General features: G+C 44.7%; 1 protein-coding gene across 1 annotated transcript; it reads left to right on the plus strand.

Annotated features, from left to right (window-relative positions):
• The first annotated feature begins 6,428 nt into the window (after nucleotides 1-6,428).
• On the plus strand, nucleotides 6,429-11,775 carry diras1a (DIRAS family, GTP-binding RAS-like 1a). Its single transcript, XM_041935877.1, has 4 exons — nucleotides 6,429-6,461; nucleotides 10,821-11,000; nucleotides 11,086-11,256; nucleotides 11,485-11,775. Exons 2-4 carry the CDS (start codon nucleotides 10,863-10,865, stop codon nucleotides 11,773-11,775), a joined length of 600 nt encoding a protein of 199 aa, XP_041791811.1. The 5' UTR covers nucleotides 6,429-6,461; nucleotides 10,821-10,862.
• Nucleotides 11,776-16,292: the final 4,517 nt, after the last annotated feature.

Genomic DNA, 16,292 nt, shown 5'->3' on the forward strand with positions numbered 1-16,292 from the left:
TCACAAACCTCCGTGCCGATCAGACTCCAAATCAGCCATCAGGTCTGACAGTTCGGTTCCTTCAGGCAGACGCTGGCTTCAGACCGTCCTTAGAAAGTGATATTATGACCATGTGGAGATGCAGCTGACAGCAGGGCCTGTTTTTAAAAACACTTCCTGTTGGTGGGTTCAAGGACAGTCCGACATCTGACAACTGAGGATCTGCTGCTGTCGACCGCTGAGCAACATCAGAACGATGAATCAGGTTGACCAGAAAACAAACAACAGATGAAATGAGGAGGATGTGAGTTTGGAGATTACTTGTTTTAAATATGTTGCTGTTTGGCAATCGACTCTCAGATGTCAGAGTTTCCCTGAACACATCCAAAGCAGAGTAAATGTACTGGGGGGGTATCAGTTTGTGGCAGCAGAAATATCCAAAAGTTGTTGAGGAATTGAGATAAATGTTACAAACTAATCCTGACTCGTCCACCTCACCTTAAATATAGAAAGGTGTGAACAGTCGGCCACATTAATACTTTCTTGTGTATCTGTTCCAGAAAATACCCCCAAATATCCCCCGAAACACTCGGCCCAAAATCAGAAAGCCTTGATGGAACAATGAAGCTTCTAAAGAGCGGCAGGTGGATATGGAGGAAGCAGATCTGAAAACATCGAGGACTCTTCAGCCAGAAATAAAGGCCTGTCTCAGGCGGACGTACAAACGTTCAGCTGGGCGGATCAGTCGTGTTTCTGGACTGTCGGTCCTTCTGTTCCAAATCACATGAATAAACGTCCCAGCTTAGTCCTTTGTGAGGAGATTTCTATCAAGTTTAGTTTCCAGAGTTCATTTCTCTAAAGATTTTATAGATTAAATAGAGAAGAAAAATCATGTTCTCTCTTTTCAGAAAGCAGCAGCGTTCCCGTGTGAACGGTTCTTAACAAACTGTTCCTTCATGTTGCTGGAAATCAGGATGTGGAGTCAACTGGATGGAGGGTTGGATACAACCATGCATCCAACCCTCCATCCAACCCTGCATGTGCAGTAAAACCACAGAGTAGAAAAAGCCCTGCATTCAACCTTGTACTGAAGTAAAAGTACTGAAGTATAAGCTTCAAGACATACATAAATTCATGTAAAAGTAAAAGCACTCTTGCAGAATGGAACATTTCAGAATAATTTATGTTTTTATAGAATAAAAGAAACAAAAAGTAAAAGTCCCAGTGTCCAGCAGGACAGTGTCAGGACAGATCGACCTGCGACAGAAGTTTGTTATCAGGCCTGTAACACTGCACCCTCCACCTCTCTCTCACCCCCCACCCCCCATGCTGTCTACACCACACCTGCACATTCAGGACACACCTCCTGAACTGACTGGATGTAAATCAGGCGCTGTGGAAACGTCCAACAGCAGCGTTACCAAACTGGGCCATAAAATGAACTGATAATACACAACCCGCCATGTTTAACATGAAGTGTTCAGTAACTCCTAAACAGATCTGAGGTCAGTCATTTTATCCCACTGACAAGAGAGTCTAAAGCCTGTTTGTCCTGGTTATTGATCCAATCCAGAGTCATTTATAGTGAAATGGTTGTGATTATCAATTCAACAACATGTAGGTCCGTCTCTCGCTGCCGTCTGACTTCCTGTCTCCAGGCTACAAGCCCATTGGTTCCTACTGATGATGTAAATCTTTAAAATCCTCCTCACAAATATACAGTTTCAGAAGCTTCACTGATTTCCTAAATGAGCTGCTTTGCTGGGGACTATTTTCAGCGGCGGATTAATCCACATTTCTGAGTATTTGCGACAGCAGATGCAGGCAGTGTTGTTTTTTGATGAGTTATCAGCGTTGTTACCTTTATATTCACCTGCTGTATAAAAATAATGAGTTTTAAAACATATGATTGTGTTTCTTTTAACCACTCACACATACATTCAAGTGATACAACAAACCAAAACCAGAATGATCTGACACCAGAACCACCAGCAGAGCCGCTCCTGATCCATCAAATCAAATCCGCCTTTAATGGATCAACTTTCAGTCCGGATCAATTAATAAACCGTAAATGGAGAGAACACAGAAGAAAGAGGCTGAAGGCTCCGCAGAGGAAACACACACCGTCATCATGAACCAGTAAAACCAGCACAGACTGGGAGAGACAGCAGGAGACGTTCAAGGCCAGAAACCATCAACCAGCCGGAAAATCAACAAGCTGACAGTCAAATGATCAAATCCGACAAATATTCATCTTAGATTCAAGATGAGACGTTCACGTGTCGAAATGAACAAAATGACTGAATTGATGAGAGAAACACAAAAACGTTTTATTTTTCTAATAAATCTGCTTTTCTTCGCTGTTCATTTTTAATTTGACCTCTAAAATGTGTTTTTTAGCTGCTGCTTTTATCTGACGACATCACTGATTCACCAGCTCCTCCATCCTCCATCCTCCATCCCTCCGCCTGCGTGGAGGAGGACAAAAACAGGACGCAGCCCTGAAAACCCGCATGAATGATGGATGAACGAAAACAGCGAATTGAAGCCTGGAAACATCATTAAAATCACATTTAAACCTCCAAAATCTGAGCTGAAGCTTTTAAAATCAGCCTCCGTCTCAGAGCTGCGCTAATCATCGAGCCTCCTGCTCTTTATTCGGCAGCAGAGCCCAGAAGAACCGGACCGAACCGGGCTGTCCGGGACCGAGCGGGTCCGGTTTACCCGAGTTGAAACATAGCAAGAAATAAATATGAGATAAATATGAAAAGGCAGAAAGAGAAGGAGCGGCCGGTTCTTACCTCATGACTCCGAACAGAGCTGAAGATCACTGAGAGAGAGAGAGGAGGGAGGGGGAGAGAGAGAAAGGAGGGAGGGGGAGAGAGAGAGGAGGGGAGAGAGAGAGAGAGAGGAGGGAGGGGGAGAGAGAGAGAGGAGGGGAGAGAGAGAGAGAGGAGGGAGGAGAGAGAGAGAGAGAGGAGGGGGGGAGAGAGAGAGAGGAGGGAGGGGGAGAGAGAGAGAGGAGGGAGGAGAGAGAGAGAGAGAGAGGAGGGGGGAGAGAGAGAGAGAGAGGAGGGAGGGGGAGAGAGAGAGAGACAGAGAGAGAGAGAGAGAGAGGGGAGGGGGAGAGAGAGAGAGAGAGAGACAGAGAGGGGAGGGGGAGAGAGAGAGAGAGAGGGGAGAGGGAGAGAGGGAGAGACAGAGAGGGGAGGGGGAGAGAGAGAGAGAGAGAGACAGAGAGGGGAGGGGGAGAGAGAGGGGAGAGGGAGATAGAGAGACAGAGAGGGGGGGGGGAGAGAGAGAAGGGGGTTAAATTGTATAAATGCATTTCAGTATATAAATAAGCTAAAATTTTGAATGCAGGTCTTTAAATTGTAACAGAGTATTTGTACACTGTAGTATTTGTACACTGTAGTATTTGTACACTGTAGTACTGCTACTTTTACTGATTCAAATATTTCTTTCTTCTGTGTAAAGTGAACAATTGAAAATTTTCCACATTCTGTCCCTGTCTTAATTCATCATTTATCTCTTGTTACTCTTGTTGCTACATGCTACACACGCTACACGTGCTACATGCTAAATATGTGTAAAAATATTTTAATATTTTTGAAGAGTCATCTTGAGCTCCAATGTTGCTTAAATTTGACCAATCAGATGTGATTTGGCGACCAGCTGACCTGCTGTTCATTTATTCTCTGAACTGTCCTGGTCCTGCTCCTGCAGGTGAGGGAGGTGTGGGTGGAGTTGTTCAATCTTTATTAGTCTGGAAAAGAAGAAAACAGATTTTTTGATGAGTGTTTTCTCTGATGTCACTGATGTTCGGCACAGTAATCTTCGTCAGTGATGAAGATCTGAGGATTTGATTGTGAAAGTTCTTCCAGCTGCTGTTGTTTGAAAATGCTGCTCTCTGGTTCAGCCTCGTATGAATTTACGGCGTCCTGTTCCTTCATTCATTCAAGCCGTGTGTTCACTGTGCATCTACCTGTGGATGTATTGATGAAAAGATCTGATAAACCGATCACCAACAAACAAACATTTGCAGTGTCAGCTGTTGATGTCTGGTTGTTTCCTGTCTGCAGTACCGCCGCTGTCCACCAGAGGGCGCCACAGGTTTGCTTCCCGCTGCAGGGATCAGCTTCAGCCCTTTTACTTTAATTTGACTCTCCTGCTCATGTTATGTAACATCAACAAAGTTCGGGACTAATCAATAACTGATTGATTATTATCACAGCAGGCAGCAGAACATTCGATTGTTAATGTCAGTGACAACAGTTTCCTCCACGCAGGAAAGAGACGAAATCTGACCACTTCACTCCAAAATGCTTCATTGTCTTCGTTTTTAAGAGACGCCTGCATTATTTCTAACCACTGATCTTTATTGATTGACTGGAGGCTGCTCAGTGGTGGAATGTACTTAAAGTACTTCACTGAAGTACCATGAACAGTTCTTCAGTCACGAGCTGTCATCAGTGGGTTCTCCTCTGTTCTGAGTGACGCTGATGGAGGTGAAAATATATTTTTACTTTGATGATGATGATGCATAGTAATACAAATATTTTAGAGATATTTTAGTGGTCTGACTTGTCACAGCAGTATTGATGACGTGTCTCAGGCAGATGAAGATGATATGAATGAATATGATCATGTAGTAAAAAGCAGCTACAGTTTTGTAGTTTTAATACTGAATACGTTTCAGTTCAAGGTATTCCACTCATACTATACTGAGTATTTCCATTGTATACTTCTGCTTCATCTCAGAGGTAAATATTCTTACTTTTTTAATACTTTTTACTCCATTACATCTGTCAGCTGGAAGAGGCGGAGCTCTGTGATCCCTCCTGTGACATCATAGCAACAGATCATGAGTTTGATATTGAAAACGTCCCCTGAATTAAATAAGAACAAATCAAATTCTGATTGATTGATTTGATCTTAATGGAAAACATCGATGTTTTTATCTGTTTCTGTTAATGATGAATCCACAAATTAAAACCTGTGAGTGAATAAAATGAAGGATATTGAAATAAAGTGTTACTCAGTCTTTTTGATTAATAAAAGATGATGTGAGTTTCTGCTGAACTGATTCTCATGATGTGATCAAAGAGGAAACATGAGATCGATTTGAAATAGATTAAATCTAAAAATATCTAAAAAAAATCATAACTTCACATTTAATTCATGTTATTTATAGTTTAACATTTGCTAATATTCATCACAAATATCTTGTGTAAAGTCACATGTTTCTGTGCGTATATTTATATATTTTCTACAGTTTGTTATTGTCCATGTCTTTCCATGTGACATTCAGATAATGTTTTTTTGTATAGAACCTACATGTATTTATAGTTTTTGTATGTCTTTGTGTTGTGTTTGTTCGCGTCTCTTCTTGCTCTCACTGACTTCTGTACCGTCTTCATTGCACCTGTGAGTGATCAGCCCGGTTAAATCTGATCTCTGAACAGTTCTTCAGTGCGCGAGGTGTCATCATGTCACTCATTGGTGACGTTCGTGTGTGACGCTGATGGAGGTGAAGGTGTGGAGGGAAAATGTATTTTTACTTTGATGATGATGATGAAGATGATGATGATGATGAGGTGCCAGGGTGGAGGCTGAAAATAAGACTTCCGCCCGACGATTACGGCCTTCAAAATAAGAGTGAAAATAACTAATTATGTATTCCTTTTGGTGTCTTCATGCTCATTGGTTGGTTTATTGTGATCTTTCAGACGACACAAAAACTATAATCAACAGAACAACCAAACCTGAGTTTAGATTCTTTTACTTTACTTTATGTATCTGTCAATCATCAATCAATCAATACATAACGCAAACTTGTTGAGATTTGGATTTCATGCCGGAAATGAAGGTGTTTGCTTGTGTTGGAGATCTGTAGGCTTTTATTGTTAAAACACAGGAGAAAAGCCGAGCGGAAGTGCTGCTTCTTGTTTTGCCAGCGGAGCGGAGGAAGGAGGTGATGGTGATGGAGTGAGGAGGAGGAGGAAGAGGAGGGCTGATGTGTGCTGATCAGCAGCAGGTCTGATGATGATGATGATGATGATGATGATGTGAGTCAGAGAGCGAAAGGGTTCAGGATGCTCACAGCCGCTCCAGAGTAGACAAACCCCGCACGCAGACAGACTGAGGACCGGCTGAGGAGGCACGGTGAGTCCGCACATCACACCGACACTCACGCACCGACAGCGGGGAGCTGACAGACAGCAGCCCGGCAGCAGAGCTCCGCAGTCGGTCTGCTCTGAACGACCGGCTCGGTGCTGCCGGGGCTCTCATTTCATAACTGTGCACGTGCGCGCGCGCGTGTTCGTTTGTGATTATGCAGGTTAATTCAGCGGCGTAGTGCGCGCCCGGCTGTGCGCGTGCCCGACCTGTCCTCACCATTGAGCGGAGTCAGACTGATTAGCATGATGAGAGGAGATAATGAGAGTCTGCAGCTGATTGAAACTGAGAACAAAGCAGCAGGTGTGTGTGTGTGTGTGTGTGTGTGAGAGAGAGAGAGAGGGCGCGCGCGCGCGTGTATCGTGACGACAGAGACCACGAGTCAGTTCCTGCCGTCAAATATCATCAGAGGAGTCCGCATAGAAATATTACAGGAAAGAAACACGAAGCAGTGGAAATATTAATATATCAGATTACTGCTGTATTACAGTACCGGAAGTAACTGCTCAGATGTTTTATTACTCATCACATCATGCCAACGTTTACTTCAGAATGATGCTTCAAGCAACAAACGTCTGTTGCGTTAAAGTAAAAGTAGTAATACCACAGAGTAGAAGTACTCTGTTACAAGTGAAAGTCTGCATTAAGAATTTGACTTAAGTTAAAGTACAAAAGTCTTTGCATCAATATACTTAAAGTACCAAAAGTAAAAGTACTGTTTTTGCTGAATGACCCATTAGACAATAATGTACTTTATATGAATGTGTGTGTGTTATATGATTGAATTATGATTGTTGGTGCATTCATGTGTTCATCACTTTAACGTTGCAGCTCCTGAAGGCTGTTCATCATCTATTACAATAATCATCATTTATTAGTTTAATATAAATCACATTAATAATCTGAATCTGCAAAGTAATAAACTTCTCAAATGAACAGTGGAGTAGATGTGTGAAGTAACAGATAGTGGAAATACTCAAGTAAAGTACAAGTACTTCAAAACTGTACGGTACTCAAGTAAATGTACTTAGTTACCTTCTACCGCAGTTTTATTGTTATGATGCATTGAGTAATTAAATATGTAACAGTGAACGTAGTGCAGTAGTAGCTGGAAATGAGAGAAGTAATGTACAAGTACATAAAACATAAATACAATTACTTTCCAACAGTGATCCTAAAAATATGACGCAGCCAGTCACCATAACAATAATATTATACTAAGACAGTAAAATACAGGCAGCAATCACACGAATATTACAGTAATATTATTATATCACAGTGAACTTATCACAGGAATATTCAAGGAATATTACAGGAACCTGCATAGCAATACTGTGTTAATATACATTTTAGAGATATTTTAGTGGTCTGTAGTGACTTGTCACAGCAGTATTGATGACGTGTCTCAGGCAGATGAAGATTATATGAATGAATATGATCATGTAGTAGTTTTGTAGTTTTAATACTCACCTCTGAACTGACATGAAAATAAAGAAGTGGGAGCAGGAAGCCATCATGATAACAGATTTACAGATATGTAGTAATAACAATAATAATAATAATAATAATAATAATAATAATAATGATGATGATGATGATGATGATGATGATGATGATGATAATAATAATAATAATAATAATAGAGTGTACAATAATATAGAAATGTATGATATTAAAGACAAGCAGGAAATGAACCAGAGAATATTAAACATGGAAATATTTATTAGAAACTGTGACTGAGAATAATGTGAGGAGTCAATGTGAAGGTGTGAAACTGCAGTGTGTGAGTGTGTGAGTGTGTGTGTGTGTGTGTGAGTGTGTGTGTGTGTGTGTGAGTGTGTGTGTGTGTGTCTGTTTTTTATTTCAGTCTGATTTGAAGTTCTTAATTTAGACTAAAGGAAAATTAGATTCATTCTGTTAGAGTGCATGACTTTAGCCTTCATTGTCTCTCATCGCGCAAGTTTACCTTCAACGCAGCAGCACAACCACATTTATGACCACGAGAGCACACACACATGCTCACACATGCACAGATGCTGTAACCAAGTGGAGTGGAGCAGTAACACGATGCTGTTATTCACTGCCTGAACCCTGAGCCTGAACTCTCCACTTGATGAGCCCCAGTACAGTCTGACAGTCTGAATGAATACTGATGCTCGTGCTGGTACCTGCTCAGCTCTCTCCACATCAGTCTAACATCAGCTGCTGTTTGAAGCGTCTCTGACAGATGTTGTTCCTCACCTTCCATGATGCCTTCACATGATTCCATCACTGTTGCTCTCTCAGAGCTCTCAGACTGTAGCAGCGGTACATGTACCACCAGAGAGCTGAGCCAGGTACGCCATAGATTTAAATACAGAGCTGAATCCAAACCCTCAGCCACAGCAGATCCATACAGACGCATACTGCAGCGCAGATCATCAGATAATAATAAGACCTCTCAGGTGAGACAGGTGTCTTTACATCAACCCTCCTGTTCAATCAGGACAAAACAACACACAAGCAACAAGAACAGCTGCGTTAGAAAATACCTGCCTCTCTGACGCAAAGGGACGAGAAGCCTGCGGACAAAAAGTCAACTGTGACTCCCAAGATGCATTTCACTAACAAACATCCAATCACAAAGCTTCACATCCTTCAGGAAGGTGAAGCTTACAGCGTTCAGGTAACAGTTTGAGGTTCTGGGTCAGTTTTGGATGAATTCAGGTATCATGATGGGAGTCATAGTGAAATCAAACAGACACTGAGGAGCCTGATAATAAGAGAAGAAATGAAATATGAACAGAGTGTACAAGAACACACTCCACTGCTCTGTGACTACTGCACTGACTGACTTATCACCAGTATTATTTTATTATTCTTGTTATAAGATGCTTTTAAATGTGTCACTTTGGCAGCTTTTCATCCATCCAGCAGAAATAAAATTAGCAGTAAAATGTTGATGATGATCTCATATCTTTATATATTTGTACTTGTGATGGAAACGCGTTTATTTCTGTGGCTCTGATGCTGCTGCCTCAGTCGGTGGTGTTTTCCCTGCTGCCTGCCTCCGCACAGGAAGTGACGTCAGATGATGTGGGCAGCCAGGTAACCATGACAACAGCCCTGCTGATGATGACATGTTTGCACTCCTCTCTGAGTATAGCATAAATCTCTGCTTTCTGTCTCTCTCTCCTCCGAGCACTGTCACCGTGGCAACCGGACAACTCTCTCTCTCTCATTCTCTCTCTCTCTCACACACACACACACACACACACACACACACACACACACACACACACACACACAGTACATTCAGGTGCTCCCATGGTTACATCCAGAAACACAATGGATGCTATTAGGAGGCAGGTGTGTGTGTGTGTGTGTGCGTGTGTGTGTGCGTGTGTGTGTGTTGCTCGTTGTGCAGATTGATTAACGAGCTGCTGATTAGTCACTGGTCTAAATCTGTGGCTGAGATAAGGAGCGGTGACGTTCAGCTGATCTGAAGTCAGACCTGAGAGACTCCAGATTTGTACATGTGGTTTGGTGCAGGAGAAAGCACCACGAGGCTCTAAGTGAAGAGCAGCTGAACTGGATTTATGTTCTTGCAGACGTTTCATCTCTTGTTTGCTCCTTCAGTTCTGACATTATTTCTGAAATAAAATGACTGAACTTGCAGATAGAGTGAGTCTGAGGGACCAAAGCAAAGTAAACCTGAGCGTCGTCTGCGTAGCTGTGATCAGAAACATTATTATTATTATCACCAGACAACACGGAGTGATGCTCTGCGTCACGCCTCTTTAACATGTATGACTTATACATGACCTTTCTCACCAGAAGAACAGAATAAAGCTTGGAGCAGGGCAGTAACGTGGACGTCAGAAGGTTCAGTTCCCACTTCAGGACAGATGTGCTGCACATAAAACCCTCTGCCCGTCTGTACTGTTCATTAACGAGGCCTTAAAGCAACTTTTCTGCTTTATGAATGATCATTATGAAATAAACGTATGACGTAATGACTGTAGAACAAAGACACCTCCAGCGTTTAGACGGGTCCCCTGAAACCTCACTCTGCCTCAGTGATGATCCAGTCTGCGTTCCTTAACCCAAATGTCGTCAGGGACACATGATGGATTATTATTCATATAGTTATGTACAGTTTTATATAATCCCTACATATATAGATTAGAAATGATGTATTTTATTTTAAAGTGTTTTCAGAATGTAAACATAAAATAACCTGAACCAAACTGTTGATAATTTTAACTGTTCTAACGATGATGTTAGCTAACCCGAAGCAACAGTTCAGCTTTTAAACTGAACCGTTAGCTGCTGGGCTGTGTAACACACACACACACACGCACACACACACACACACACACACACGCACACACACACACACAGTAATCACATGCTCTTTGTGATGGAGATGATCTGCTCTCACAGCAGGCGGGGGTCCAGCTGAAGGACTCTCCCAGTATAAAACCACCAGAGTGGTTTCCAGTTACCAGTTACTGCTGATGGCACCTTCAGATCTTCTGGTCCTGCTTCGTTCTGTCTCAACAGTTTGATCAGAGTTCATCCTCCTGCTGTCGAACTGCTTCCAGATATTTTCTGAAGGTGACGAGAATCTGAACCAAACAGCAGAAATTCATTCGTGTTTCCTTTTGTCGTCTGTTTCTCAGCATTCATCCATCCAGAGCAGCAGGCGGACCCCGACTCCCAGAATGCCCGAGCAGAGTAACGACTACCGGGTGGTGGTGTTCGGAGCCGGCGGGGTGGGGAAGAGCTCGTTGGTCCTTCGGTTTGTCAAAGGCACCTTCAGGGACACCTACATCCCCACCGTGGAGGACACATACAGACAGGTAGACAGACTGTTATTCTGCGGCCTCATGTGAAGTCTCGTTGAAGTCTCGTTGAGTTATTGATCGGCGCCTGGCGTCTCTGCAGGTGATCAGCTGCGATAAGAGCGTCTGCACGCTGCAGATCACCGACACAACAGGAAGTCACCAGTTTCCCGCCATGCAGCGTCTTTCCATCTCCAAAGGCCACGCCTTCATCCTGGTCTACTCCATCACCAGCCGCCAGTCCCTGGAGGAGCTCAAACCCATTTACCAACAGGTGTGAGTCTGTCATGTGGATCCTCTGACGTACCTCAGCCTCTCGTGTTTCTGTCTTCTGTTTTTCATCCATGTGATTTTATGTTAAAGAGGCTCGAAGCAGAATTTCAGGTTTCAGGTGAAAACCATCTTTAAACTTGGCTTTTTAACCTCGTGTGAAGCAGCATCATGAACTCGTAGAGGCCTCCGCAGACGTTCAGTCCTGACTGACGATCCTGTGTCTCTGCAGGTTCTGGCCATCAAAGGCACCGTGGAGTCCATTCCCATCATGCTCGTGGGCAACAAAAGCGATGAGACGGCCCAGCGTGAGGTGGAGACGAAGGAGGGCGAGGCTCAGGCCGCCGCCTGGAAGTGCGCCTTCATGGAGACGTCGGCCAAGACGAACTCCAACGTGAAGGAGCTGTTCCAGGAGCTGCTGGCCCTGGAGAAGAAGAGGGACATGAGCCTGAGCATCGACGGGAAGCGCTCGGGAAAACAGAAACGAGCCGACAAGCTGAAGGGGAAGTGCAGCGTCATGTAGAGCGAGCGCGGACCGGCTGCGCAGACGCGGGAATGGCTGAGGGCGCCAGACGGGGGGGTGAAGTCGACTCGACTCCATTAGAGACCCCACCTCCCGTCTTTCCCCAGCTCTGCATCATGGAGGACAGGTCTTCTTCTGTGGTGGTGCTCCTCCTCTGTCTGTCTGAGCACTGAAGCCCAGAGGAGCAAAATGAAATGAAAACTTTATTTATAGCAGGGGGTCGGGCTCCTGCCGGCCCCGAACCTGCCACCATTAACCATCACCCCAACATCACGATGAAGGAACACTGCACTGATTTCAGCTGAATGGACCACCAAACCCAACCCAAAGCTGCATGTTTGCATTGTTCAGGGCTGCCGACGAGCTCCACCTCCTCCGAGTTCAGCTCGGAGGAGGTGGTCTGCTAAATTTAACGTCGGTGTAGCTCACAGTTCTTTGTGGATTTAGAGCTCGTTGGTGGTTAGCTTGCCGTTCTCCATCAACAAATTGTTTAATTAAATGGAGTCGAGCTGACAGTGAACATCTGCTCCCTCTAAAAGATAATTAATGATTTCTTATAACTCGTAGACACTCACTGCTTCGCCAGCAGACATTGGCTACATGGCAACATGCAAGCAGACAGATGAAAATCAGGAAAACAGAAATGACTTTAAAAATGAGAAAATACCCAAACCTGAAGCACAGTCCAAGCTTCAGGCAAACAAAACGGCCGAAGCCCAAACTGACGACCAGCTGGTCGATCGTCATCTCAGACAGAGGCTGAACGAAAGACCGAGTCGCTGAATACCACCTCAGCACATGGATAGATGTCAAGACTCGCTAAGCTATGATTGGACAATCATTTGGTTTAATGAATGATCAATTAATCATGTCAAACATAAACCTGAAGAAAGCAAAACCATCAACATGAGGAAGAAATCAGAGTTGCTCATCACTGTTATAACTCTTGGGCAAGAGTTAGAATAGCATGCTAATATATTAGCCACATTGCTAACAAGCACGGCCCTGATAGAAGAGGAAACCTTGGTTTAATGCTGGATGTCTGCAGCCGTCATGAATGCAGCCTTTAAAGAGCTACAGATAAGACAGTGAAGTATTCCTTCATCTCATGAGGCCATCATCATCCTCCTCTTGGTGTTTGTAACCCTGAGCATCAGGATGTGTTCTGCTCTGCGTTAGAGGAACGCCTACATCCGGGCTGGCCGGTCAGAGCAGCGTTTTCGGCCGCCCTCCTGTTGACAGCGGGCGGTCCGACAAGCTGACGGAGCGCACTGCAAACAGCAGACGCTATCACGTTTCGTCTCTGTCGGACTGGATGCAGCATCCGTGAGCATTAACGAGCAGCTGCTGATGGAGACTCCACGCAGGATTTAAAGGAACAGTCCACAATCCTGAGAACCACCTCCAGATACCAGTTTCATCTTCGTGTGCTCAGTAGAGAGACCGGTCCAGTATGAGTTAAGGTTAGCTTAGCATACATACTGGATGCAAGGCTATCTTAGCTCCATCAAAAGAAAATCCACCTTACAACAACTTCTTTTCTGATTTGTTGGATCTTTTTGAGCTAGCATGCTAGTCACCATCCTGTAGAGTCAGAAGCTGGTCCGACATCCCCAGTTTTAAAAGGTTTGACATTAAAGGACCAGTGTGTAGGATTTAGTGCCATCTAGTGGTGACGGTGCAGACTGCAACCAACTGACCGGCCCCCGTCTCACCCCCTTTCCAAATATGTTGGAGAACCTACAGTGGCCACCACACTCACTAAAAACCTTAAAGTCCCCGTCTAGAGTCAGCGTTTGGTTTGTCCACTCTGGGCTCCTGTAGAAACATGGTGGACTCTGTGAAAGAGGACCTGCTGCCTCTGTAGATATAAAGACTCATTCTAAGGCAACAGAAACACAACGATTCTTCTTTTCAGGTGATTAATCATTGATGAAAACAGGACTTCCTGCCGTGGATCATCCTGCTCACTGGACATTTAAAGTCGTCTCTGAATCTTCACCATAAATCAAAATGAATTCAGTTGAAAAGGTCTTTTTAAAAAGGTCTTAAATTTATGAATGACTTTCATGTGTTTGTTTGGTGAATTTGAAGGGTCATCAACCTCTTACACCCCTCACACCGTGCTGAACCACCTCAGGTGAGTCTCCAGGTGTTGTGGAGTTCTACTGCACCTGTTCCGAAGGTGGTGTAAAGCCTTCAGTGTCTCAGCTCTGCTGCAGGCTACGTTAGCTGCGGCTAGCATAGCTCGTCTGCTGACAGTTGCATTGTGGGTAATGTTGGCGTACTTGGTAATGTCTGGTTCTGCCACATTGACTTTGTGAGCACATTAAAGACGTTTTCCGACGTGTTGCTCTGATCAGTTGGAACAGTTGATGGTTGAGCTGGTGGAAGGGGGGTTTGGGTGTAGCTGCCCTGTGACGTCTGTGCTGAGTGACGGAGCGACTCCGCTGCTTTTCCCTGAAGCTCAGGAGGAAAACTGCCGGCTCCACTATAACAGCCTTGTTGTGCTAAGCTAGCACAACGCCGCCGCTCTGTACTGATAGCGGTGTTGGACTGTTCCTTTAAGCAGCAGGACAGACGTATAAAAGCCTTTCCTACAACTTTACTTGACTGCTTTTATGATCTGAACATAAGTGAGCTTAAAACTTTACGAAGCACAAACACAACCTGAAGCCGATAAGCACACCTTCATCCAGCTGCTCTTCACACGCCCAGCACGCTTTATGCACTTTGGAAAAAAGCTCCTCGTTTCTTTTCACTGTAAAAAGCTTTCTGATGTGTTTCCTGTCTGACGCCGTCCCTCCTCCATCATTCTGAAGATCAGCTGCAGCCTGTCCCAGCTGAAGACTGTCCCAGCTGCAACCTGTCCCAGAGACAGTCTGTCCCAGCTGCAGTCTGTCCCAGCTAAAGACTGTCCCAGCTGCAACCTGTCCCAGCTGAAGACTGTCCCAGCTGCAGTCTGTCCCAGCTAAAGACTGTCCCAGCTGCAACCTGTCCCAGCTGAAGACTGTCCCAGCTGCAGCCTGTCCCAGCTGCAGTCTGTCCCAGCTGAAGACTGTCCCAGCTGCAACCTGTCCCAGAGACAGTCTGTCCCAGCTGCAGTCTGTCCCAGCTAAAGACTGTCCCAGCTGAAGACTGTCCCAGCTGCAGCCTGTCCCAGCTGAAGAGTGTCCCAGCTGAAGACTGTCCCAGCTGCAGTCTGTCCTAGCTGTCTGTGGGGAAATAAACCGTTTTAAGACACGTTAATCTAACCTGTTAATGTAGCTCAGTTTTCACATGTGTGAGATTCAAACAGCTGCAGCAGACAAACGCTGGAGCTCCACCTGTAGACTGCTCCGCCTGTAGACCGCTCCACCTGTAGACCGCTCCACCTGTAGACTGCTCCACCTGTAGGCCGCTCCACCTGTAGACTGCTCCACCTGTAGGCCGCTCTTTGCACAGAAATGAGACCACATGCCTGAACCCTGAAACCCCTGCACCTGCGACACACCTGCCGTCAGCAACAGTAGAGCTAAATGATGCTAAAGCAGCACCAAACGTCTGTAGGTGGAGGTCAGGGTGGATGACAGAAGAGATCAGCTGTTTGTTCTGTGATGTAAGAGCGCCACACAGTCTGTCTCTTCTGTCTGGAGGACGTTTGGGACAACAGTCCTTTATTTCCTCCCAACGATCAGCTTCGCTTTGTTTCAGCCACAAAAAGTCACATTTCCACCTGAACGTCGTTGTTTTGCGTTCTCGTGGGAAAGTAATGACTAATGACGCGTTTGACAGGAAGTTTCCTGGAAAAACAATGAGCTCCCTTTACGTTTTATTCCTCATGTATGTTGGACGGTAACTGTGGACATGATTAACTCCACCAGCTGTTAATGAACCAAGAGAGACCTGCAGCCGGTCGATACGCAGCGGGACCGAACGACACACAGGTGTGTCTAATGAGGTGCTGAGGGACAGGTGTGGTCATGTGACTGAGGGCAGGTGAAAACACATTTCTGACTGGATTTCACAGCAGGTTGTTATTGAAATGAGTGTGACATGATTTGTGTTCCTGTGTTTCGGTCTTTGATGACTGGATGAAGCTTTGGTTGTGGTTTTGGTTGACCTGCAGTCCAGCGACGCTCGATGGATCCACGTTTCAGAGTAAATGGAAAGTTTCCTCGTGTGAAGAAGCTGAATAAAAACATCGCTGTTGTACACAAAATGTCTTCGTTCCTTTAATCCGAGGCTCATTAAAACCTCAACAACACACATCAACTCTTTTAAACACAAATAAATGGGCATTTCCTGCCCTGAGCTGAGCCTGACAGGCAGCAGACTCACACCAGCCACCACGATCTACTCTGAACTGTGACTTAAAGAAAAGTCTCCTTTCATTGACTGTGTTTCGATCTTCAGACCTCCATCAGGTAAAATAAAACAGAGTCAGTGAGTACAGGTCATGAAAAGTGTGCTGAAAATCGAAACATACACAATAAACAGACCAGCATTAAAGTTAAAACTGAGAAGATGCTGGAAAT

Source organism: Chelmon rostratus, chromosome 4 (genome assembly GCF_017976325.1).
Source record: "Chelmon rostratus isolate fCheRos1 chromosome 4, fCheRos1.pri, whole genome shotgun sequence".
Taxonomy (NCBI): domain Eukaryota; kingdom Metazoa; phylum Chordata; class Actinopteri; order Chaetodontiformes; family Chaetodontidae; genus Chelmon; species Chelmon rostratus.

Bases quoted from the DNA above. Each gene is read 5' to 3' on its own strand.
- diras1a (XM_041935877.1), top strand. From the start codon at position 10,863: ATGCCCGAGCAGAGTAACGACTACCGGGTGGTGGTGTTCGGAGCCGGC. The intron at 11,001-11,085 runs GTAGACAGACTG...GCGTCTCTGCAG, and splicing joins TGGAGGACACATACAGACAG to GTGATCAGCTGCGATAAGAG. The intron at 11,257-11,484 runs GTGTGAGTCTGT...GTGTCTCTGCAG, and splicing joins TCAAACCCATTTACCAACAG to GTTCTGGCCATCAAAGGCAC.